Source organism: Mytilus galloprovincialis, chromosome 1 (assembly GCF_965363235.1).
Source record: "Mytilus galloprovincialis chromosome 1, xbMytGall1.hap1.1, whole genome shotgun sequence".
NCBI lineage: Eukaryota > Metazoa > Mollusca > Bivalvia > Mytilida > Mytilidae > Mytilus > Mytilus galloprovincialis.
The window spans coordinates 40,321,979-40,348,862 of record NC_134838.1 but is presented as its reverse complement, the minus strand read 5'-3'; the positions used below and the strand labels follow the sequence as shown (position 1 = coordinate 40,348,862).

The 26,884-nt window shown below is 32.5% G+C and overlaps 1 protein-coding gene and 1 long non-coding RNA gene across 2 annotated transcripts; both read right to left on the bottom strand.

Annotated features, from left to right (window-relative positions):
• Positions 1-13,155: 13,155 nt before the first annotated feature.
• On the bottom strand, positions 13,156-16,421 carry LOC143077720 (uncharacterized). The gene is made up of 3 exons (XR_012978955.1): positions 16,272-16,421; positions 15,007-15,097; positions 13,156-13,300 (listed from the first exon to the last, which is right to left on the bottom strand). It is a non-coding gene; the product is annotated as an uncharacterized LOC143077720 (long non-coding RNA).
• Positions 16,422-16,676: 255 nt separating this feature from the next.
• LOC143060803 (tryptophan 2,3-dioxygenase-like) lies at positions 16,677-25,672 on the bottom strand. The gene is made up of 10 exons (XM_076233640.1): positions 25,589-25,672; positions 25,324-25,418; positions 22,035-22,125; positions 21,373-21,443; positions 20,242-20,307; positions 19,445-19,506; positions 18,364-18,439; positions 17,906-18,019; positions 16,881-16,961; positions 16,677-16,727 (listed from the first exon to the last, which is right to left on the bottom strand). The coding sequence occupies exons 2-10, from the start codon at positions 25,414-25,416 to the stop codon at positions 16,677-16,679; spliced, it is 705 nt and encodes a 234-aa protein (XP_076089755.1). The 5' UTR covers positions 25,417-25,418; positions 25,589-25,672.
• Between the last annotated feature and the right edge of the window lie 1,212 nt (positions 25,673-26,884).

Sequence of the window (26,884 nt, the reverse complement as noted above, 5' to 3'; positions counted from 1 at the left end):
AGGTGAACTATAGCACTATAATTATAAAGAAAAGATATGGTCTATCCATCCTTGAGAAAAAGAAAAAAAATTACGGGGAAAATCGCAAAAAGCAAAGTAACAGCGCTTTTATTGTTGTTCTTCATTTTACTGATTTCCACGCGGAGCAAAAACTCTTACTTCTCTATAAATATTTGAGACAACTCCGTGCACAGGCCTGAGTAGCATTCTTTGCAAAATGACTACCATCACTATATTTGAACATCACTGCAGCTGTGGAGTAATGCCAATAAATTGAAAAAAAAAGAGATCTGCCATATGCTGTGATAATATAGCCCGACAAACTGTCTTGTGCATATTTTGTTTTGATCCTTTTTAGATTCTTTTTTAACCTCACAGGGGCCCGAAGATCCCCATGTGAGCTTATTCCATCACTTGGCGTCCGTCGTCGTCGTCTGTCGTCGTAAACTATTTCAAAAAATCTTCTCCTCTGAAACTACTGGGCCAAATACCATTTTGGGTTGCTGCCACTTAATTGGTAGTTTTAAGGAAATTTTCCAGTTTTTTTTCATATCTTGAATATTATTATAGATATATGTAAACTGTGCACAGCAATAATGTTTAGCAAAGTAAGATCTAAAAAAAAAGTCAAATGACCAAAATTGTTAATTGACCCCTTAAAGTTATTGCCCTTTACAGACAATTTTACACAATTTGTTCATCAAGTTTGCTAACATTTGAAAATCTTCTCAGGCTCTAGAGATTCAAGCTCTTGAGAGCCTCTTGTTTAAAAACGTTAAAAATCATTGTTGAGATAATGCAATCTAAACTACGTTTGCAAACTAGCACATTTTTACACTCTATTGCAATTTTTAGGAACAAGAATGAAAACAACAAAACGAAAAAAACAAGACCCAGCTGAAATTATGGAGCAATTTTTAGAATTAGAGAAAACATCAGAAAAACAGTTTTGGGTTTTTGAAGAAAAACGCTTGAAATTAGACAACAGCAGGAGGAAAAAAGAAGAAGGGAAGAGGCAGACAGAGAGGATAGACAAAGGAATGCTGACCGACAATTCATGGCAAACCTTGTGCAAATGTAGATGAATTTAATGAGAATGCAACAAGCTCCGCCTCCGCCTAATAACTTAAGTCACCAGTATCAACCGCACTACATTGAAAAGGAACAAGCTCCACCACCGCCTCCACAAATTAATGCAAGTCCTCTGAATCAACAACATTACACTGAAATGCAGCCAATGCAAGCATCAAACATGGGCAATTATCAGACATCTGATGTTTTACAGAATGTGAGAAATCAAATGGAATTCTGATGTTCATAGGAGGGCAATTATCTAACTCATTTAAAAAGAAAAGTAATACTGATGTTTTCCCATGAAAATTGTTAATAAGATTTTTTTGTGCATTAGTCTTTCTGAAAAAAATATGATTAAAATAATTTATTATTGTTTGATCGAGTTCATTTTAGATCAGTGACAAATATTTGACGTTAAGTTTATTGATACTAATATATAGACGACATGTGAGCTTTGCATGAATACAACTACTTTCATTAACTGATTGTTTTAATTATCTTTGAGCCAGTTGGTTATGGCTTTTCGAATTTGTTTAGCATCAGTATTTGCATTGTCGTCATTCCGATTTGCTGGCACATTAACATTGTCGTCGATATCTTCAAGCCAATTCTCATTAAAAAAAGTCTCCGTGCACTTCACAAAGGTTATGTAAAGTGCAACAGGCTTTAGCAATCCCCGACACACTGTACAGTTCATTGTCCAATCTTTTTATGAAACAACGCCATCTACCTTTAAGTCTACCAAAAGCACATTCGACGGTCATACTAGCTCTACTTAAACGATAGTTGAAAACCTTTTGTTCCTGGGATAAATTGTTTCCGGGATACGCTTTCATCAGCCATGTTAGTAACGGATAGGCAGGATCTCCAATTATAAAAGGTGGAACTTCAACATTGTCTAAATTTTCAGTCCAGTTGGGTAATAGCTCACCAGCACTTGCTTTTAGAAACACCGATGATTCACGAAGAACATGCGCATCATGATGCTTCCCTGCATGTCCAACATTTATGTTAGTAAATCGATAGTTGTAATCTACAACAGCTTGTAAAAGTACAGAGTGATGGCACTTCCTATTGTAATAGTCCGCATGATGTTCTTTTGGTGCGATGATTAGTATATGGGTCCCGTCGATTGCCCCCACAGCACTGAGGAAATCCCCATCTAGTTCGGAATCCATCGATAGTATTCCGCAAGGCGTGTCCTGTTGGAAACTTTATATACTTGGGAGAAGAATAGAGTTAATTGCATCAACCACATCATGAAATATCATACAGGCTGTACTAAGTCCCATCCCAAATAAATGACCCAATGTTCTAAATTCAATATTCGTTGCTAGACGCCAAAGTGTCACCATAACACGTTTTCCAACTGGATGAGGAGATCGAAATTTCGTAGTCCTTCTTTCGATAAACACAGAGAGCTGATCACAAATATGATTGAACGACTGTTGAGACATACGTATATTTTCATACCAGTCATTTGGTGTCCAATTCATAACCTCCCGGTATAAATCAGTAGTTCTTGGTTTTACCCATATTCCTCTGTGGACAGACCTTCGGGTACAGGCAAGTGCAAACAAACGGAAAAAAAGTTTTCTTCGCCGGAGCATATATTGACGAAATCTTTGTCTTCTTTTGTTTTTCTGTTTTTTTTTCTTTTTATGTACCGCAGCATTTCTTCATTATGCAACTTCTTTGCTACTCTTGTTTGCTTTATAATGAATAAAAACTGGAAGAACACAAGTATTAAAATTTGAACTTGACATTCAACAGAAACAATAACTTCGTCCATTTTTTTTTCAAGTATGTGTATCAGTGTATTAACACATACATTTTATTAATTATTTTCTATTTATACACAGTGTTTACAGTTTTACGGTTAATTAGGTCAGATCGATTACGTTTTTAATTGTAGTGTGAACGCAGTGGTTCAGATTAGACCGATAGAGATCGTTGGGAGTAAAGATAATGTGAACGCTAACTGGTTCTATTTAGATCGATTCAAATTAGAACGATAAAAAAAAAAATGCTAGTGTGAACGGGGTCTAAGTTTCTTTACCATAACACATGAATTTAACAGAAAAGACGTCAAGATATTTGACAAAATCCGATTAGAATTACAAATGTAAGATCAAAACTTAACACATACATTTTGGGATAGCAAAGTACCGTTAATGTCTTTGCACTTTGCCTGAATTGGAATACATGGTTTCTTCGTTTCAGACATGTAACTGTAACTGTACTTTACGGTCTTTATGATAAATATGATGAAGATTTGGTTACTGAGGTTTAATGTCCAGTAGCAAACATGACATGTATATCAGGACATGAACATGTCAAGTTAATCATTTTAGTTTGTACTAGACTGACAAGCATGGCATTCTGAAATTGATTTTTAACATCATGAAAGTCCAGGAAGCAGCTCAGCCCCCTCCCCCCTCAAGTTAATGACCATTCCTGTTTAACAACAATATAAAGACAAGGAGATGTGGTGTATGACTAACGTTCAGATAAAATAACTAGATGCTATAATAGTGCTTAAAATGTAGAACACAATTAATTACTTTATAGATGTTGTTCAGGTTAGCTGTTTTCCTATTTATTTGTATTGTAGCCCTGTAATATTATGTTGTCATTTCAATATTGTATTTAACATAGCCATTAAAGTGCGAGGTTTGGCATGCCACAAAATGTGAAATTTCTTAGAATATATTCTGCGAGTAAATCTATCCCATTCATTTAAAACAAAATGGTATCTTTATATAGTCTAGTCTGTCTACAGAATCAATCTAAACAAATTGCAACAGAAAAGATCTTTTATGTATCATATGAGATTATCATAGCACATTACCGTTAAAAAAGTCTAACAAAATCGTACGGTCGGAAATCGGTGAAAATTGAAAATAAAAATATCGGTGATGTGCCTGCCGATTCATGTCAGAAATGGTCCGCCATATTGACAAAGGGAGAAGACTCTTACATATGTGAATTTATAGAAACCAACTGAGAAGCGGATATCACTGAAAAAATCGCTTACATAAATTTATATTATTATAAAAGTATGCTGGTAAGTGTTTTTTTAACATACACTTATGTTTTACGTGTATTTACATGTTCAAAAATGCGTCAAGAAATGAATTAGACATACGAAAGTTCTTGACGCAGGTCAAACGACAAAGATCACTATATTTTTGTTATTTCAAAGAAAATAAATAAAATCAACTACCTTTACATAAAATCAATCAAATTTAAACTAATAAAGTCCTAAATATAGCAATAAAAATAATTTAAAGGGACGTAGTAAGACTCGTCCCTAACGAAAACAAAAAAGTATGGAACGCCAAATTAACAAAAATGGACAGTAAAAATTGCAATTTTGTCGATTTTGAACTAATTACTATAGCCAAAGCATTTATTCTTATCTTCTATTGCATTTTCTTCAAGTAAATAATTTTAAATAATTGTTTCCTTCCTTTTTTAATGAATTATTGTCGAAAATAACTATTTTGTAATTTTATTTCAGCTTTCACTTGACGAAACCTATGTCCGATTTAGCATCATGATTTTATTGGAGCTAACCACAGTCACTGTGCTAATTGTTAAGCACACGGATAATTTCTAAATCAGGTACTATATTATATTTTTTTGCATTGCCTATTTTATTGAAAATATTTTATCACAGTCGAGTCAAAAATATTTGAATGTGTATCTTGTTCTATCAAAAGTCAATTGAAACCAAATTCAAAATGAATGGTCAACTAAACAAATGTACGGAATAGGTTACAATAAACCACAATCGAAAATTTCCAAGAATGGGAATTTTAACATAGTATACTTTTTCAAATGCTTTACAATAAAATTGTACTTAAGTTCAAGATGCTCGTTTCTGTGTGTACTTCGTATAGTTTGTCTTGTTTGTCTTAATGTCCTTTTCGTTTTCTCGGACGCAATTTAAGCCTATTGATTCAACTTTTCTTGTCACCCTTTTTGGCACTTTTCAAATGATTCATTATCTTCAGTAGTGCTAGAATCCATAAAATGTTGAGAAATGGACAAATGAATTACAGTGTATAGACACACTAAAAAAGAAACATCACACGGACAAGAAAACATTATTCATTAAGAGTCGATGTTGTTTATTCTTGTTGTTCTGAATAATATTTTAATGTGTTTTGATATGTTATATGACATATACTATAATGATTAAATATGTAACAACAAATGATTTGTGTATTTTTTTTTCCAGCTACATCTATACTATGGAGAAATGTATTGTGTGCCTAAAAGATGACCACCCAACAACACTGATCAAATTGCGACAAAAAGGTTGTCTTGGAATCATCAAAGCTAGCCAGGAAAGAGGAGACTGTTTGTCCGCATTAGAGGGTAATTTTGTCCATCAACTCTGCAGGAAAACATATACCAATCCAAATGACATAAAGAAATACAAAAAAGAAAAACTTGTTCTGAGAGAAATTCATACAAATACTCCAAAATTACGATCAAAGTCCCATTTTGATTTTAAACATCATTGTTTATTCTGTGGAAATGAAGCAACAGACTCCAAGAAAAAAGACAAAAATGTATTTCAGGTTCGAACTGATGATTTTGAAAGTCGCATACAAGATGCTTGTGATCTTCGGAATGATGATTGGGCAGCCGAGGTTCGCGGGAGACTGGAGAGCGTAAGCGACCTCCATGCAGCGGATGCTGTTTATCACCAGGCATGTAGTGTAAACTTCCGCACGTGCAAAAACACTCCTGTATTCCGTTCTCCCATATCACCAGACGCAAAGCCTGAAAACAAAAGAGGAAGGCCAGCTTTGCAAGAAGACGGCTTCTACAAAACAGTCGACTTCCTTAAACATCATGACGACGAACAGATTTCCATATCAGATCTTGTTGAAAAAATGGACGAGATGTGTGATGGGAATGCTTATAGTCAGATGTATTTAAAGAAAAGATTGAAGCAACATTTTGGAGACGAAATCATTATTACAGACATACCAGGTAGAAAAAGTGTTGTAACTTTACGTGAAACCGTAACTTGTATTCTTCAGGACTATTACCAGAGACCAAGCAATTTAAATCCAGATGGCGAAAAGAGAGCTTTGATCAGAGCAGCTGCCAAACTGATAAAAAGCGACATCCGATCTGTAGATACCACAAAGTCTATCTATCCAACTCCAGCCAACATCGCATCAGTTGATAATAATCTATCATACTTACCCGAAAGCCTGCTGTTATTTCTTTCTAACATATTTTCTGAGATAGACCCATCGGTGAAAATAGCTTCCATAGGACCAGCAGTAATGCAAGCCTCACGACCTCGAGCACTTATAACACCGCTTCAACTCGGTCTAGGAGTACAGGTGCATCACAACTTCGCTTCACGATTTCTTGTGTCCACATTGAACAGCTTAGGATTTTGTTCCTCATACTATGAAGTCCAGAAGTTTGAATCAAGTGCTGCAGCTGTACAAGGAGTTGATCTTCCAGGCGATATAAGCAACAGCTTTGTACAATTTGTAGCAGATAACGTTGACCACAACACAAGAACGATAGATGGCCTCAACACTTTTCATGGCATGGGCATAATAGCTGGAATTACGCCTGGTACGAAGAGAACACAACCCATTCCTAGAATAGCTTTTTCTACTGATGAAATAAAGGCATTAGCAAAGATAGAGATCAAATATTACAAACCTCAATCAGATCGTATGGCTGAATTAAGTTATGCTGAGTTGAAAAACCTAAACACACTGGATAAGACTTTCCGTCTTGACCTGCTGTCGGTTATTATTTGGCCTTTAAAGTATCCAATACCAATGTGGTCTGGCTTCATGCAGATGGTTCAGACGGGAGACTACCCAGGAAAATCATCAGTTTCATTCCTACCTATGATAGATTTGAATGCTTCGGACATGACATGTATTTATTCTACATTGAACTTCGTCGCCAACCAAGCAAAGCGTTATGACATAACAGCGATCTTGACTTTTGATCAACCTCTGTATTGGAAAGCCTTATCAATTGTTGAAAACGAAAATCCAGGAAGCACCTTGAAGTCTATGGTTTTACGATTAGGACCATTCCACACAGAGATGAGCTTCCTTGGCTCAATAGGGAATCTTATGAGTAATACTGGTTTGAAAGAGATGTTAGAACTCATATACGCTCCTAATGCCGTCACGCATATCCTTAGCGGAAAAGCTGTAGCTAGAGCGTTTAGAGGTCACATGTTGGTGGATACAGCACTTTATTGTTTGTTGATTGCAGATATATTTAATATTGACGTATCTAAACTTTTGGAAGAACCCAATTCAACCCTTGAAACAACTGAAATGAAGGAAATTGATGAATTATATTCTCAATTATCCTCTGGAGAGCTGTCAGCTTCAGAAGCGGGTGAATCAGATGTCTTGAAAAACCTAGAAGCAACGGTCCATAGAAAACAGGAAATTTTAAAGCAAAGTCGTACAGCAAAGTTGTGGCTGCAGTATTCAGAAATGGTCCAGGTTTTAAGACAATTTATCAAAGCAGAGAGAACCGGTAACTGGCCTCTTCATTTGCAAAGCATCCAAGAAATGTTGCCTTTTTTGGCAGCATCTGGACATAATCTGTACACGAAAACAGCATACGTCTACTTAATGACAATGCAATCTTTAGACGAAAACCATCCTGATGTTTATGCTAGTTTCATCAATGGGAATCATGTCATCAGACGAAGCAATAGGTACTGGGCTGGAATATCTTCAGATTTATTTATAGAGCAAGTTCTAATGAGAAGTGTGAAAACAGCGGGTGGATTAACGAGAGGACGAGGAATGACTGAAAGCCAGCGTTCACTTTGGCTTATGTCCATGCCAGCATGTGCTGAGATCAATCAAGCTATGCAGGATTTGTCCGGAGTAGGATACTTTTCGAGTGAACAACACAAAGACGAAACACATGCAAGACAAAAGAAGGACACTAATGACATTCAAACTCTTCTCACGTTCTTGAAAAGTCGTAATCCATTCATTGATTCAGAGGTAGACCGTTCACTACGAAACATTGAGACAGGAGTAGTAGCTGATAAAACCGTGAATGTGGATGATGTCAAAAAGGTTGGGACTTCCATTCTACAAGAACTAGTAGGAAAGAATATAGCTGACCACACGTTTAGGAGAAAGAAACAAGCCATTACGCTAGGCAACAAAGTTCAGGCAAAACTTGACGGCGAACCTCTTAGAATCGATTCACAGCTCCTTTTTCAGAGATGCACAACTGCGGCACATGGTATTTTCGAAGATATTTCAGAGATATTTCAATTTGAATTATGTGGAGTTCCTTCGTCAATATTTGAAACCACTGGCCTTCCAAGAGAGCCTCAAAAATCAACCCTTGCCGAATATATGTGGAATTTGATTGGACTTAAACCAAAAGCACCAACTGAAACCCACTTTGTACTTGATGGTGGTTCTCTTATACACCGTTTGCCATGGGCAAAAGGAGCTACAGTTGACACCATATGTATGACTTACGTCAATTATGTTAACAATCACTATACAGATGCAACTGTTGTGTTTGACGGATATCCATCAGTTCCAACTACAAAAGACGTAACTCATTTCAGACGTACTAAAGGAATCCTATCTCCAAAAGTCCAAAAGACGGACATGTTCAAGTTATCCATGCAGAAGATGATGCTGATCTCAAGATTGTGCTCACAGCAATAGAAAAGTCGAAACAACATACAACTACCGTCATAGGAGAGGACACTGATCTACTCATACTGCTCTGTTATCATTCAAAAGATGCCATAAACAAGATTTACTTCAAATCAGAAGCCAAGCAAAACACTCACAAAATAAAGATTTGGGACATAACAGAGACAAGGAGAAAAATTGGACCACTTGTTTGCAATATTTTGCCATTCATACACGCCTTTAGCGGATGCGACACAACATCTCGTATTTTTGGTCAAGGCAAGGGCACTGTTTTCAAGAAAATAAGTACTAACATTAAATTACAAGATCATGCAGCTGTCTTTTGCCAGGAGTCCAATGTTGAGAGCATTCATAAAGCAGGTGAACAAATATTTGTTGCATTATATGGAGGGTTACTAGATGTTGAAACATTAGATATGCTGCGTTACAGAATATTTGCCTCAAAAGTTTGCGTTGGAAATATATATGTACAAGTGCACACTCTCCCACCAACATCTGATGCTGCTAAGCTACATTGCATAAGGGTTTATCATCAAACGCAAGTTTGGATTGGGAAAGGTGATAAATTAGATCCAAAGGACTGGGGTTGGCATGTTGAGGACAATAAATTGCTTCCAATTAGAGCATTACTACCACCGGCTCCCGAAAAGCTTCTTAGGATAATTAGATGTAATTGCAAATTGAATTGTGACACAAAACGATGCTCATGTCGTAAACACGGAATAGACTGTTCCCCAGCATGTGGGGAATGTCGTGGAATGAATTGTTCCAATACAAGTAACATTACAGAAGCCGATGAACTTGACGATAGGTGAATGCATCAATATGCATGTACATTGCAGAGACATTTTACCATACATTAGGGAGACTTATATCAAAATTGTCTGTTTTTTTTGTTAATTTGAAACAAAATCAAATATTTTCAATGATAGATTTTTCAGAAACTGTATTTACCATTCTTATACTTTTTGATGATAACGAAAGTAACCAAGTTAAAACAAAGTAAACAATTATTGAACAGTTTAGGCAATTTATAATATTAGATTTAATGTCTTTACTATAAAGCTGCCTTCAAAGTAAAACGTTTGAAAACAGCCATATATGAATCTCAAATATATCGATTTTTTTGCATTTTTTCGTGATTTTATCATTAAAAGGGATAATTCTACCAATAAGTTCTTACTCTGGATTGTAAATTTTACTTCGGAAATGTTCTTTGTAGTTGTTTTAGTCATCTTAATTCGTTTTTGACATTTGTCTGGCTAACATAGTGCTAAAATTCCGATTTTTTAATTTTTTCACAATTTTCATCGATTTTTTGTTAAAATTAATGTTTTTAGCCCAAAAATGGGGATTTCCGATCGTACGATTTTTCTAGACTTTTAATATATGATTGCGTCATGCTTTGGTATTACAAAACTGTTGAAACCATTTCTGTTGCAATTTGTTTAGATTTATGCATTATTTGCCGTAGACAGACTAGACTAATACTGTTTATTCTGACAAAACACAAGCATCACATAAACAAAACCATTAAAATTTATACACAATGTAAAAATTATAACACATTAAACATCATATATAAAGTGCTAAACCAGTACTATTTATACAGGTGTTGTGTCCAATCCACTCAGTGCAAGAAACTTTTTAATGAAGGGAACAGTAAGCTGCATAATCTTAAATAAAGGTAGAAGTAATTGTAATATATCTGTTTCGGACAATTTAAATTTTTTTGGACATATATTATTTATATCTTTTTCAAACTGATTACGTAAAGATTTATTAATTTTACATTTTAAGAAAAGATGAGTTTCATCTTCATGCTATCGGTTTTAAACCCAATTTACAACTCACATCAAGAGAAACGCAAAATTTTTGCTACTGTCATAATATGTTTTCAAAAAAGCTATGCTTTTGAAATTTCAGACAACACAAACCAATAAACACACTTTGGGTATCACAAAAACTATTGGATATCAATGCATTTTAGATCTTAATTTGGGTTGGGTTATTGACTAGCAAAAATTGAAGTTTAGCGACAAGGCGTAAAGATCAAAAGAAGAACGAACAATGAAAGCTAAATTAGAATTACAGAAAGTAGAAGGGACACCGTATTAAGTTATGTAACCTGTGATACCGAAATAGAACAATATCACTAAGATTTCGTTACAAGAGGATTGTGAGATTCTACAGATTGCCAGTATATTTAACAAGAATGAATGTATTTGGTAAACACTACATTTACCGGTCATATTTCAAAGGTGAGCAGACCAGTTGCTAAAGTAACAAATGAATGGTTGTCCTGTAACAACTGTAACACAATCTAAGCAATCAACGGCGAATCAGCATTTCAAAGTTTTGAAATATGGTTTATTCAACATGTCCAATACAAACCTTTGAAACTAATTGGTCATAACGCAAAATTGTTTGATTCTAGATAACACATTTTCAATATTCAGTATTTTACATGTTATGCTACATTTAAATCAGTTATAAAAGGCATTTGTTTATGCATTTCTTCGTTATTATTGGAAATTTGAAACATATTGGTACATTTAATGCGCGTAGAGTGGATTTATCGGCTTAGAGGAAACTTAATGTTTAATCAATTAAAGACATAATTCTACGCCACGCTAGAGGTAGAAAGGTCCGCATAACCTCGGTCCAAATTGCAAGCAGTTTAAGTGTTCCGGCAAATACATTATCTTCATGAACAGAAAATGATTAGATGAAGAGACATAGGAGAACTTCACTTTTTCTCTGAAAGTGAAGAGAAATGCAGTGTTAATCGTGCTAACCTCTATCTTAAAAAAGAAATCAAAGGGCGACTATGAATAGATTTAAGATAACCGCAGGTCTTCTTCCAAACGGCAATAAAAACTTTGTCAAAGTGGGGCGTTCCTTTGGCTGTGTTGGATTTACAAGTACACAGTCTAGTTCAGTCAGAATGCGTAAGTTAAATTTAAATCCTCGTGTAGAGCGTGGGACTCTCACTGCAGGTTCAGAATCCTTCGTAGAAGTCCTGCAGTTGCAAGGCGATATTTCTGTCCCGTGCAATTTCATTTTCCAGTTGCATTCGAAATTCCCCCTTACCTTTATCCCAGACGGCTTCTATAATATTATTTTTTTCTAGTTGAACATGCATGAAATAGTTGCTTCTGCACGGTAAGCAACCAACAATAAATCTTAACAAAACAATTCTTATCCACCCCTGTTGATGTACTATAATAAAATCATATAGTCGCCGTCACGTAAAATTGGCACCATGTTTTTTGTCAAAATTTTCTTAAATATCGACCGCGTTTACTAAAGATCATGTTTTTCAATTAGCGGAATCAAATATCATTCCAAAAATCAACTACTGTCCTACCTTTTATTGTGTTTGCACTGTATAATCCTAACCTTCACTTAATCCAAGATTAATTTGTATGGTGGAATCTGACATTGTTATTACCGGAAGTGTTGCCGTGGAGTTCCACGTGCTCTCCATTTTCGTGTGTCTCTCGGAGCTTTTCGTCATCATTACGTAAAAAGCGCGGGAAATTGTATCATCAATGACAATGATATTACCGGAGAGTAACGAATGTTATGGAATAAGGGACTCTCATAGAAACCAAGATGGCGGTTATACAATGTAAATAATCTTGAAAAATGTGAAGGTCAGGATTATACAGTGCAAACACAATAAAAGGTAGGACAGTAGTGGATAATTGGACAGGATTTTACTTCCGCTAAAAGAAAAACATCATCTTGAGTAAACGCGGCTGATATTTAAAAAAATTTTAACAAAAAACATGGTGCCAATTTTACGTGACGGCGACTATTTTTTTTTTTTTTTATAGATTTATTTTCCTGATAGACTTTCATGTGTGTACTCTGAGGTACAAGCATATGGTCAACCTCCAATAAAATCCACACATCGTGTACATCAAAGGTTTAACATTTTATATATATATGTAAGATTCTTCTAGGTAGACCGTATGCATCGAATTTAGTTATTCAATTTTAGCCGGACGTGGACGCGTATCTATACATCCTTATCGGTCTCCTTATTTTAAGCTGCATTGATTAGGGCAAAAGCAGGACACATTGTCGGGTCCTTGTTAACGAATTTAAGACAAATGATCATTATTTCAATCAGATTGCAGTAGATTTGTTTTTTTTATGATTAAATTTTGAAGTTCCTCAGTTCCGCGACAGATGACATTTCCTTTTAATTACAACAACAATAATTGTAAACTCTTTATTTGTATTCATATTATTAAAAGAAAGAAAAGAACTACAATAGAATATTAAAGATAGTAGTATGATATAACAAATCTACCAAAAATTACATTTATTCTAAATAAAAGATTTAATTATTATAGATTAGTAAAGTTATTGTAAGACGTTTTCATAAAAAAACAAAAATATAATCTCAAGATTTGTCAGTATTTTATACAGCTTCTAAATTCTTTCGTGGAATTAGAAAAGTTGACACGTTGAAAAAATCGATGAATACTCTGTACTTGTCGCTGAAAATAAAAATATGTCGTATTATTATACTTCACGTTAAAATGCCATATTTTGATTGGCTGATACGAGGGTGTTAATTTACTCAATCACATGGCTGAGAGGGTGACAATTTTTTTTAATGTTACCCTCTCGTCTAGACCAATCAAAAATCGATAATTAAAAGGACAATGAATTGAATTTACATCACGTTATTAAAGACAATGATAAAGTTCTACATTTTAGCTCATATTCTATTATTTGACTGCAAAATAAAAAAAACCATCTTGATTCCCTTCTGTTGATTTTTTATACCCGTAACGTTGTTATTTACGTGACGTTCCTAGAAAATACTTTAAAATAAAATGTATCTGTAAAAGACAATAATGATTAAACATTCAGTATAATAAATTAAATAACACATAGCTGAGAGGGTGATAGAGTAGATTGGTACCCCTCGAAAAAGCATTGTAAACCTTGGCTTCGCCGCGATTTACAATGTTTTCTCGGGGTACCAATCTACTCTATCACCCTCCCTGCTATGTGTTATTTATATAATATTGACTTCAATATGTAGGCCAATTAACAAAATTTTACCTTATTTACAAAACAATTTCAGATGATACAATGATTGATTTTTTTGGTTAATTAGAATTATAAAAATATAATGTTAAAAATAAAGTATTTAAAATGTGTGTATCAACGGATATATGATCCATTTGTCGATAAAACATTTTCGTTGTCATATCCTTGTTCATTTAACGTAATACTATGTGTATTGTTATGTACTAATAACAATTATAATATGACGTCCTTATTACGCTTTGTAAACAAAGCCGTGTCCTAATGAGCACAAAATATGTTTGACACATGCACACAAATTTACTGTTTATATTAAAGTTATTTCCATCATTATCCTATAAAATAAATACATTTAAGTAGCTTACATAAACTTTTATAATTTATGTTATATCGAACAACATATATTTACCCTGCTCGTATTTTTTAAACTTATGAAATATGAAATGTAATGTACAGACTCCTCGGGGAGGAAACGGGAACAGCTAAACATTTTTACGGATTTTTCGTACGCTTCGACCTATAAAAATACTGTATTTGTCCTATTAGAATCGAAATAATTCCTTCATGTCATGCTCTATGCTCATTTTAACATAGGTAGGCATTGTATTTGACCACATTTTACACCTCGCTAACGCTCAGTGTAAAATATCGACAAATATAATGCCTACCCATGTTAAAATGAGCATGACATGAAGGAATTATTTCTTAAGTAAATAAATTACGATCAATTTAAAATAATCTTTTAGATCAGGTATAAAGATGAAGCACTGTGTGGACTGCTGTGCTTAAGGATATTGGAAGGCTCGGCAACCGCCACATTCTGTAAGTGTCTGTCTAAAGTCAGGAACTTGCAAATTAGTGTTTGACATTTATTGATGTATATTATTTGTTTTTCGTTAATGTTTTGTACTCAAATCAAAGTGTAAGTTCTCTCTCTCGTTTGATTTTTTTTACATTGTCATTTCGGAGCATTTAATAGCAAAGTTCGACACCAAACAATCTTTTAGTACAAATGAATTGTGCTTTGATACTTGTTTTATCACTCAACAATTGTTGTTTAATAATCATAAGACTATGTCCTTTTTTAATAAAAATTTACACCAGCTAACGAATATCTTTTACGTGAATTTGTAATATTTGACAGTACCTGACTGTAGATTGTAGATACTGAATGCCTGATGATCCTCCAGTTCCGGTTTTGCTTCCTATCATTCTATGCACCATTAACACGTGATCGTCTTTAGTAAAAATAATAAAAGATGATTAATAGATGCAATGCCATTAAAATGAAAGTGTTCACATTTAGAAAAAAAGAAGTAAAAAAGTAATTATTAGCACTGGAAGTCGGAATTCTGAATCTGACGAATTCATATTCGGTACAAATCAAAATTTCAAAATCTTCTGTATTAATTGGGATATTTGTAGGCTGTGGTAGAAACTAGATAAATCATTATAAGAACAAAGCTTAACATTCTTGTATGCAATTGAATTGAAATATAAGTGTCAAGCAAACAAGACAGTGATGTTTTACAACTACATACAGGGGACCACTGAAGTATATTGTAATGGGCTAAGTTAACAAATCAGAAGCTTGTGTTTTCTAATGAATAAATATATCTAGTACATTTCGGAATCATACAATCTGCAATTTTGAGTAATATCCTGGAATTGACAAGAAATGTAGTTCAATCGAAGATCATTATGGTACTAATAGGTACCAGGATTATAATTTAATACGTCAGACGCGCGTTCCGTCTACATAAGACTCATCAGTGACGCTCAGATCAAATTAAGTATAAAGCCAAAACAAGTACAAAGTTGAAGAGCATTGAGGACCCTAAAATCAAAATAAAAAAAGTTGTGCCAAATACGGCTAGGGTCATCTATTCCTGGGGTAAGAAAATCCTTCGTTTTTCGAAAATTCAATGTTTTGGTACAGAAAATTTATAAAATGACCATACAATTGTTCGTGTTTATCTGGTAGATATAGGAATTTCGATATGGACTGGATGTGTATTAGTAGGAATCAGAATGTCCATACTTTGATGAATAGTACTACATTATATGTGCAGTTATCCAATTGACAGTAAAACTTGTGTTACAGTTTGTTTTCTGAGCATATAGAATTATTACGTATATAGCCCCGTCTGGTTGAAATGGTTATGTAAAAACTACAAGCCAAAATGACCTGTTTTACAATCAGTAGTCTTAACTTTTGTTCTTCGTTTGATAGTCTGACTACTAGAAATCCTTGTTGTTTTATTCTGAATATGTATGGTATACTTTTCCCTGGAACAAATACCAATCATAGTTATAACTAGTCAGAAATTAACTAAAAGACTGGAGGTAACTAAATAAATTATTTTCAGTCTTTTAAAAGATGTTCAGATAATAAAAAAAAATCAAACTTACATCTCCACTTCATGATCAAACCATCTACATCAGTAAGAAGGGTGAGGACTTTATACGGCAAACAGTAACCAGGTTCATCTCTCATAAGAGTAATCTTTAGTGCACCTTTGAATGCTTTATGACTGAGTCGTCTTATACCTTTCTTATGATCACCTTTAAAACATATTTGTCACAAATGCTTAAATCAATTTGGAACTAATCATATACTAGTATTCAAGTACTAAAGAATACAGTGCTTTATTTTTTTATTTCTACAAATGTAATTTTGTTTTATTGTAAAAGACCATTATTCAGAAGAACCCTTTGAAGTGCTTCAAAAATTCATTTAACTTTATGGAACTTATTTACAGTTATGTCTTATGCAATAAACCATTGATAAAACAAGTCTATTTGTTTTTACTCTAATTAAACCTTACTTTCATATGTGACTTTGTCTACAACACCTTGAAATGATGCCTACAATTAAAAACATCTTATTAACATGAATAAATAAATATATTGGATAAACGGTTAGGTACAATACTGCTTAACGCCAGTTAGTGTGTTAATTGTTTATTTGATTCGGAACTAAATAAATGTTATGTCCTACTGCTAATGAGAAAAACTTACTTTGTCAGCACTTTTTTCAGCAGCTTTCACATACCGTTGCCAGAAGTCTGGATCAATATCATCGATAGTTTCAAGCCATGCCTGAAAAAAATATAAAGGCTAAATAAATCAATCAAAGCGATTGCTTTCGTCTCGAAAACAAATGGAAATAATATTGATTAGTTAGTCAAAGTCAATCAAAAGTGTGACGAAAAACGAGAATTGAATAAATGTCTGTAGGATTGTAATATAGCCCTTAGAGTGGGGTAGGGTTGCAATATATCCCTTAGAGTGGTGGTATGATAATATTATATGTCAATGCAAGTAGCCATTTATAGTAATTATACTGACGGGACTTTTCGGTCGAGACTACAGGAAAATCTAAATAAATATTTGCAATAAGTTAGGAAAACCGTTTTCATTTTACTGACACATATAGCATTTAATATTTGTGACTTAGTAAGCACCAAAAAAATATATTAAAGAAACCCAGGGAAAAGATAAATGTGCAATATAATTTTAGAACTTGTTTGACTAAATATTACGTTGCAAACATCCCTTATGTGTGTAAAACTGAGAGGGATGAATAGATAAGCAAACACATTTGAATTGCATTAATATACTTTACACAATTTCAAGAGTATGACAGTTGTTATCCAATCGTTTGTGTGTTTGAGATTTTGATTCTGTAATTGGAGTAGTGACTTTACGTTTAATTTTCCTCGGAGTTTAGTATTTTTGTGATTACATACATGATTTGGTCTTAAAGTGTTTAAGCGCCACTAGCGTGTCTCATGAAAACAAAACTCGTATCAATCGTACTGTATTGTATGTTTGATAATTAAGAGTACTTACATCATATTTACAGCAAGTATCTATTTTTTGATAATCAAAACTAATTACCTTTCTAAAAAGTCAGAAATATTCATTTAAAAGTTTTTTGTTAATCTTTTGATATACGTTTTACTGTTTTGTTTTCACTCAGTATTTAATTTCATAAAAATTAAAAAAATAATCAAATGTAATTTTTTTTTAAATTGCCAAACCTGTACAACGCTGAACAATGTTTTATCTTTGGCTGATTGTCTCAGTGCTTCTTTTGCACTCTCTTTTTCCAGCATGTCAATATAATTTTTGCTGCCATGTTTAACTCTGTCTTCCTGATAATCAAAATATAACATAGTTTTTTTAACCAGAAAGTTATTTCATTATAAAAATAATTTCAATTTGTTTTCCGTGCATAACTGTCCACAATAACCTTGCATACCTTTATTTTATTATATGATAAAGTGTTGATTTTTATCAATAACATACTGTTTCTTAAATTAGATTCCTGCTCAAAAACAGATGCATGTGTTAAGGCTTTAATTTCAATCGTACAAACAAATTTAAAAAACAGTAAGGCACTTATAAAAAGCGGTACAAGGGTCGCATTTTCTGCTAGCTTAAAATTAAAACTCGATAAAAAAGCAAAAATGCGTCAACCTTTTTTTAATTAACATACCTCACGAATTCCAAATTTATTTTCAAGCAGTCGAAACTGGAAGCTTTGAAATCCAGATGCAGTTTGAAGGAGATGTCTGAAAATAAATACAATCTCAATATTTTTTATAAATCATTTTGACAAAATCGACCAGAATATCGATTTTCTAAATGAAAGATAACATAGTATATTAGTTCTTTATTACCTAAAATATTCGTATATAAAAGATGAGACTGGTGACCAAGACTAGACATAATGGACCTTTTGAATCCAATTTAAATGTAATATCAACAAATCATTTCAATATTTGCAAAAAGTTTATTTAGAGATATTTATTTAAAGTTATTGTGGTGATGTATAAGGGTTGCTTAACAGAATAAAGGAATACTTTGCATAGGAATTATTCCACATAACGTTTGATTGCATCGATAATACAATACATGAATCGGTATGTATGCATCCAACTTTTGTTTGTTTCTTCTTTCGGCTTCCTAGTGCAGGTGTGTCCAGAGGTGCGACTCGGACGCAAGAGGTTTTAACAGTGTAAATTTCATTTTATTTAACCCTGCCTTATACTTTAAGTAATTTGTTATTTATCCAGATAGAGCATAATATATAACTGTATGTACTAACAACTACTAAAACCTTTTTGTATGTCAGTTTGAATTTTTAGACGGTTGTGTTGTATTCTTGGGCCGTACATTTTCAACAGTTTAAGCGAGTGAATTCTTATTATGGTCAATTAACCCTACTTTTTTCTGATATAATTTTGTCAATGTAACGGTATTTCGTTTGTACTTGTTTACATCAATGAAACTCCTATTTAAGAAGATGGAGTTCAAATTTACCGTTCAAAAACGAGTATATATCATACTCATAATAAAAATTATGACGATGTTTTATATTGATGTCGTGTCTAAATAAAATCAACTTCTCTAGTCCCATGTAGAAATACGTATCAGTGTAAAGTCGTGATCGGCACATTTCTTTTTCTGGTCTTTCATTTGGCAGATTTTAGACGTGTGGAGGACATAAAATATTTAACATATCATTTAATAAGATTATGTATTTAAATCAAAAGCATACAAATTAATAAAAGTACCTTATTTCTAAGAAATTCGATGGTAAAATGGTCTCAAGGATGAATAACTGATCGATCATCAACTAAGAAATAAAAATGTTTGCCGTTACAACACCACAAGTAATGATAATCACAATTCAGGTTTAGATAGCAAAACAGATTTATTAAGGATCATTTTATCATTTGTCAGTTTTCTCACATTTAAAGAATATTTGCTACTACTTGGATTTCACCAGACTTTATGAACTGTTTGAAGATCTGTTTTCTCTTTTTAACAAATCAGAAGTCAGGAGCAGAGATACTGCTGCACTCCTTTAGAAGTGAGGACATTTTAATCCTGCGCTCGAAATTATGTGCCGTTAGTTCGAGATCATCCCGTTGGTTGTTGAACTGTGCGAGTTTTATTTTGTATTGAGATTATTTTATATTGAGATATACTGTTGCGACGTAAAAGAATGACAAAATCCATCATGAAAGGTTTAATTTATTTAAGTCAGACAATCTACACTTCCTGGTTTTAGAGATGCCGTCTTCAGTAGTGTCTACTTTTTGAATGTTTGTCCACTGGTTTTTGTGTATCACTATCAAAATATTACAAATCAGCCCTTACTATTTGTACAATCAAAGGGAGAATCAGTTGCTTAGCAAGCTAATGAAAGACAGGATGCTTCAAATTATTTGTTTCGAATGTGGACTTAGGGTGACAAGCAACTTTTTATAATATTGCAGAACAAATCAATATTAAAAACCATTGACAAAATTAAACAACAAATCATTTCTGTGAAGAAAATCTACAATAATTAATTAGATATGACAACCTTCCATATAAGAACAATTCTTTCCAACCTATGAGTTAAGGTCAACATGTGCTTTTCTTCACGTCCCTGAAAAAAAGAAATCCCCTTTAAACAAAAACCTAAAGTTTGTTATTTTCATTTTGAAAGCGGTTTTGTTATTAGGTAAAACATAATTATTTTTTTGTAATAAAGCGATGACCGATATTCTATTTTGTTTTTTAATGTTTTGGAATACGCTTTTATTACAAAATATATGCGACTGTTATACAAATGAGATGAGTCTTATGTAGACGAAAAGCGCGTCTGGCGTATTTAATTATAATCCAGGAGTCGATTTCACAAAAAAAGATTGGTCGGTGTCAGACCACCAATTACTCCCTCCAATTTAGAATGTATGTAATAGTAGCGCTACTCTGACACAAAATAGTGCTTTTGATGTCCTTGTTTACTTAAACTAACCAACAAATTTGCAGAAATGAAACTTTTGGTGAAAGAGAAATATATCTAGATCATTTTGAGCCAAAATTTACTTGTCTATGAGTTTGATTTAAAAATTGAGGATTAATGCGCTCCATAGTATACTAATTTTAGATTTCTAGAAAACCAGGTTTTTGTTTTGGAGAACTTTTGTTTGAAGGTCAGTTATTTTGTTAGAAGGCTTTAAAGGTATAGTGAAAATTGGCATGTAGAAAGCTGATACATGTACAATTAAGGATATACCTGGTTTCTATGAAGTTAAACTTAAGGTAAAATATTTAGAAAGCTGTGAAAATTGCAAAATTTGGTTGAACAGATAGGGATTTTTAATTGGTGGTCTGACACCTTAAGTCATGAACAAATCAGTATACTAACGATAAATCTTTATCGTATTTTTGTTTTTGTGAAATCGACTCCTGGTATCTTTGATAACTATTTAGTTAGCTGTAAGTGTAAAACCAGGTTTAATCCACCATTTTTACACAAGAAAATGCCTGTACCAAATCAGGAATATGACAGTTGTCATCCATTCGTTTGATGTGTTCGAGCTTTTAATTTGGTCTTTTTATTTTTCCTCGGCGTTCGTTATTTTGTTATTTTACTTTTTAATATAAAAGGAAGACATAACATGATAGATTTTGATATATGTATTTCTGGTAAATAGATTTCACTTACCGGTTTACCGTCAAAAATTTCAATTATAGATCCCATGTCATATAACATCTGTTTAAACCATAATTCATATGCTTAAAATAGACAATACAATTAGATAGTAAAGTGGTAAGGACAACTTCCCCTTATACAACAAAATTTTACTCAATCGGAGTGTTTAATGGTTCGTCGATCGTTAATTACCTACACAGTTTCGTATCTAGATTTCAGTGTCTGAGGTTGTACAACAATTTGTAATTTTTAGAGTCTGACCAGTTTCATTAGTTGTCATGTTTTCTTTTAAGTGAAGATGATTGCGTTGATACATTTTGTTAAAATAACCGTTTCCTATATTTACAACCATTATATGATATCGACGATTAAGAGTATGTTATAGTGTATAGACATATTTCTATTATGAAACTATATCGCCCCTTGTAAGACATTACTTCAAATTAAAATTTGGATTTCGATCAAACTCTTTTCGTGTGAACTTCGAAAGTGGTCATTCAATGCATTCACAATTCTTTTTTTAATTTTCGAAATAAAAGGGTAAAACTGCTTGCCTTTTCAGACCGACTTTTAGTTTGTTCTAAACAACGTTATGCTTCGTTGTTACATCATTATCCTTTATATTTCTCTCAAATATTCAATAAGTATGATTTCTTTTAAAGATTAATAAATACCTTGATGAATGACAATAAATAGATGTTCATCATGAACAGGATCTTTGTTAGCTACACTCAAGAGTCTCACACCTCCTAAAACTTTCTCTAGCTACAGAAAAAAATATGATTGAGCTAATTATAATTATAACCATGAAAGACAGAAAATCCTCCAATGGAACAAATAGCCCAAAAATAGACCACCAGACATGGTTAAATTCAAAACTGCAGATTTTTAGGAATTAAAAAATTATAACTTCATAAAATGAAAGTCCATCACCAGGTTAAAAGATGGGGAAAATAAACATAGCATAACTAATTCAAAGACACATTAAGGTTCAAAGTTAAAACAGGGTTTGATAGCACAAGAGTTGCGGAAAATATACCACATCAACGTACCGAACTCCTTTTCATAACATTCTGTTGAAAAATGAAAAAAAGAATTCTCATCAAATTGAGCAAGACTATATTAAAACATTAACTTGCTGACTAACTACCATGAAATGTGAATTATTCTTCTATTTTAATCTACTGTTGCCTACATGACCTGAACCTGGGTCGCAATTGATCTCGACCTGGTGTATGAAAATGCTGACTCAAATAAACCACGCGTCACCCTGGCTGATGGGTACATTTTTAATAGGAAATTAAAAGAAAATCTTTTGGCTCTTGAGTCTGTCCTTCATTATATTTTTATTTATAATGACTGTAATATAATTCTTAACATATACAAATATCTTATTACATAATAAAGTAATCCACGGTTTACAGGGAGGAGTAAACAATGTTTAATCAAATGGGTTTTTAATATTATTGGTATATAAATATCGATAAAGAACTGCCTCTATATACAAACATTTACATCATTAGTTAACCTTCAATATGCATAATACAGCATTTCACGACGCATTCACTTTGGAATTTGACTTTTGTTAATAGGACAGAATTATTAATCTTTTTTTTTCATTTATAATTGAAACAAATGTTTGTTTTGTGTGGTACTCAAAATATGACATCAACACTGAATCAATTTCATACGCCCAGTTCTCCATTTACATTTTCTTCATTTGAACCTTTAAAAGAGTGTTTTAACTACTGACGTTTTACATATAAGTCCATTATACAATTGGTAAAATAAATATTTACAATTGCTAAAATGTTTGAATGCTTTTGCTCGAATGATTCAGAACTGAATTAAACAAATTATTTTTTGCTTTGATATATATTGTTTTCTTTACAAAATCCAAAAGAACTTCATTAAAGGCATTATAATGTACGTTTGTAGTTCTAACATATATTTATTTGTAGATTTATTTCGTAGTATGGTTTTAGTCTAAATAAGTACGCTTGCTAAGAGGGAATATTTAATTAAAAGAGTAAATATCAAAAATACTGAACTTTAAGGAATATTCAAATTTAAAAAAGATAGAATAACAAACAAACAAAAAATCATCTCAGAAATAGTGATAGTGTGTTTATGCCAAGATAGTAGTCGGCATTGATTCAAGAGAACTTAGATGATTTTTTTATATTGATTGAAAGAATATTTTAAACATATGTTAAGATGAAATATAGGTAATTGCACTGAAATAACAAGAAAACGATATGTTTGGTGAAGTAATGTACATTTTTAATGCAAGACATGGTCCATTTTTTTGTAAAGATACCCAAACTTATAGCGTATTCCTAATTTGTTGTTTAGCATACATGTACCCATTTAATATATTTGTCAGTTACAATGAATAACCAAATAAATAGTTTATCAAAATCAACCTTGGTTATGAAAACGTGAGGAAAGCTTGAATACCTATCAGAACTATTTCCACTGAGTACATGTGTTAGTAGGTACATTCAATGTTTTCTCTTGCATCTAAACAGCTGAAACAAATTTTGGAAAAAGAAATAAGTCAACCGACTATAAGTTTAGCTTTCACCATCAAGATTTGATTGACCGATATGATATGACGGAGTTTTAACTGGTAGCCGACATGTTTTCGTGATTTAAAATTTTAGTATTGTCGTCTAATTATAATGTTAATGATTGTAACATTTTGACTGAATTTGAACTCGCATGTCCAGTTATGCCTTGCACCCCGTCTCGGTTTTTTTCTTGTAATCACTTTCATGTCTTTTCCAAATCAGTTTGCGAGATTAGAACATCGGTAAACTACTGTTGCCATTATTTTCTGTTATAATTATATGTGTCAGTGCATATTTCAAACCAAATTTAGAAGACAGAGATTATTCTAATAACTTCATTTATGAAAAGCAAAGGTGTGCAACACTTATTTACTTTTCCATTTGTTTTTATTTGTTATATCTAGAGTTAAAGTAAGTACTTTAATGTTGAACTTAAGGGAGTTCGCTTCTCAGTTTCAAAGTGATTAACTTTTCAAAGCACATGTGTATATTGATAGGGGATTAATATATATGAATCAAAAAAGCAAAAAAAAAAATATTTAGGGCAATGTGCTTATTTTCCAGATATTAGCCATTGAAATTTTGCGGGAAAATATTCTCGCTTGATTTTTCATAGCTTTATCATTAACAAGTTTAAGTTCTCAAAAATTGTTAAAAAATAATTAAAAATTTATAAGACTTTTACAGATGGCTTATCATTATGCATGTAAAAGATTTATAAAAAGAAAAATGGGGGCCAAGGGGCATTGTAAGGCATTCAAAAGGATAAAAACAGAGGATTCCGAAAATCTGACAAAAATCCCAGAAAATGACAAGGCAACTTCTTAACTGATTGTTTTATTCAAAGACCTCATTTACATATTTGAAAATAGTTTTAAAGGAAAATGAAATTTTGATAGTGAGAAATAACACAATTTCGTTTTTCGTCTTCACGTGTAATATATCATTTACACTGAGCACATGCGTTCCTTTGCTGAAAAAAATCCGCTTGATGAATAAAAAAAATAGAAAAATACAGACTTAATAGTTTTAAACCATTTCGATTTATTAGATCGCTAGGTTGAATATTATGATTTTCCTATTATAAAAATGTTATGTATATAAAAAGTAATGGTAGATCTATTCACTGTTAATTTCTTTTCATTGGTTAGTTATTGGACATGCAACACATGTATACTCGAAAATTAACACAATTAACGCCATACCGTTGCACCATTATGACCACAATCAATTCAAAAACAAAATTTTAATTGTGACTTTTCCTGAGATTCATAAAATGTCCAAGTAAGAATATTAATTTGCTGTGACATGTCTGAGGAAATAACCAAATTCTAGGTAAAAGTGAGTATTATTTTTTTTTTGTGCATCACGATTCAATAATCAGACTTACTTGAAAATAACTCTCATATGACTTTGCCTTTTCCAGTTCAGTAGTTCCACCATTAACTTTTCCAGAAGCAGACGTTCTTGATTTTTCTTCCATTCCTGTAAAGGAAATATATATTACTTAAAAATATATGCCTATATATGATAATTGGTATAATCATCAAACTTCAAATATTATATTTTCATTTTGAATATCATGTTGAATATTCTCTTTTGGCTAAAGAAGGAACAATTTATTTGGTGTTTTAGGTCATAACCAATTTACTTACCTATGCAGTCACTAATTTTTCGAAAATATTGATGTAAAATTAAAGAGATGACAGTGCTGAATGCAGTTAATATAATATGTATGTTTATATATTACTTTTTTCAGTATGTGATAAGTCTGAGGTTTGTCATTCGCCAATTTTAAATTGTCCATTCAAAATTGTTTTTGGCTAGTCATCAGGCCAACCGTTTTCCGCAACTCGTGAATTTCATTGGATATATATGAATATCATAGTCAGTAAAGGATTTTAATTAGTTTCTGATTGCGCACGTGATAAAAATTGTTGAAGATGAATTAATTCTTAATCGATAAATTGTAGTCATATGTCACGCCTAGAATGTTTTAACTTTTAAGCCGTATTAAATTCCGTTTTGATATTTCACATTATCAATCAAAGATAGCTTAATAATTTGTTTTGTAGTAATTTTTCTTCATAAAATGATGAATGTAGCAAATAAAGGCAACCGTAGTTTACCGCTGTAGCATGGCAGAACTATGACAGTTGTTTTCATAAACATAAAACATGGTTACATGTAAGAGGAATACAATTGGAAGCGTCTCTGAATATTCGTCAATACTGGTTTTATTTTTCTTGAACAATCCAGTATTTATTTACAGATTAAGGTATTGACTGTTCAAGAGTTGCTTTACGCAAACGAAGTGCAAAATATTACAGGTATATCGCAGAAAGGCATATTTAATAAATAATTATTTTGTTGTAAAGGTAACTAGAGGCTCTAAAGAGCCTGTGTCGCTCACCTTGGTCTATGTGCATATTAAACAAAGGACACAAATGGATTCATGACAAAATTGTATTTTGGTGATGGTGATGTGTTTGAAGTTCTTACTTTACTGAACGATTTTGCTTCTTACAATTATATCTATCATGAACTTTGCCCATTAGTAACAGAGAACTATATTTGGTAAAAATTTACATAAATTTACCAAATTAATGAAAATTGTTAAAAATTGACTATAAAGGGCAATAACTCCTTAAGGGGTCAATTGACCATTTAGGTCATGTTGACTTATTTGTAGATCTTACTTTGCTGAACATTATTGCTGTTTACAGTTTATCGCTATCTATAATAGTATTCAAGATAACCAAAAACGGCAAAATTTCTTTAAAAATTACCAATTGGAGGGCAGCAACCCAACAACCAGTTGTCCAATTCATCTGAAAAATTCAGGGCAGATAGATATTGACTTGATTAACAATTTAACTTCTTGTCAGATTTGCTCTAGATGCTTTGGTTTCATAGTTATAAGCCAAAAACTGCATTTTACCCCTATGTTC

Excerpts from the sequence above, each read along its gene's own strand:
- LOC143060803 (XM_076233640.1), bottom strand. The coding sequence starts at position 25,416 with ATGGAAGAAAAATCAAGAACGTCTGCTTCTGGAAAAGTTAATGGTGGA. Across the intron at positions 18,440-19,444 it reads TCGAATTTCTTAGAAATAAG|ACATCTCCTTCAAACTGCAT; the intron begins GTACTTTTATTA and ends ATTTATTTTCAG. Across the intron at positions 16,728-16,880 it reads CTGAAAAAAGTGCTGACAAA|GCATCATTTCAAGGTGTTGT; the intron begins GTAAGTTTTTCT and ends TTTTAATTGTAG.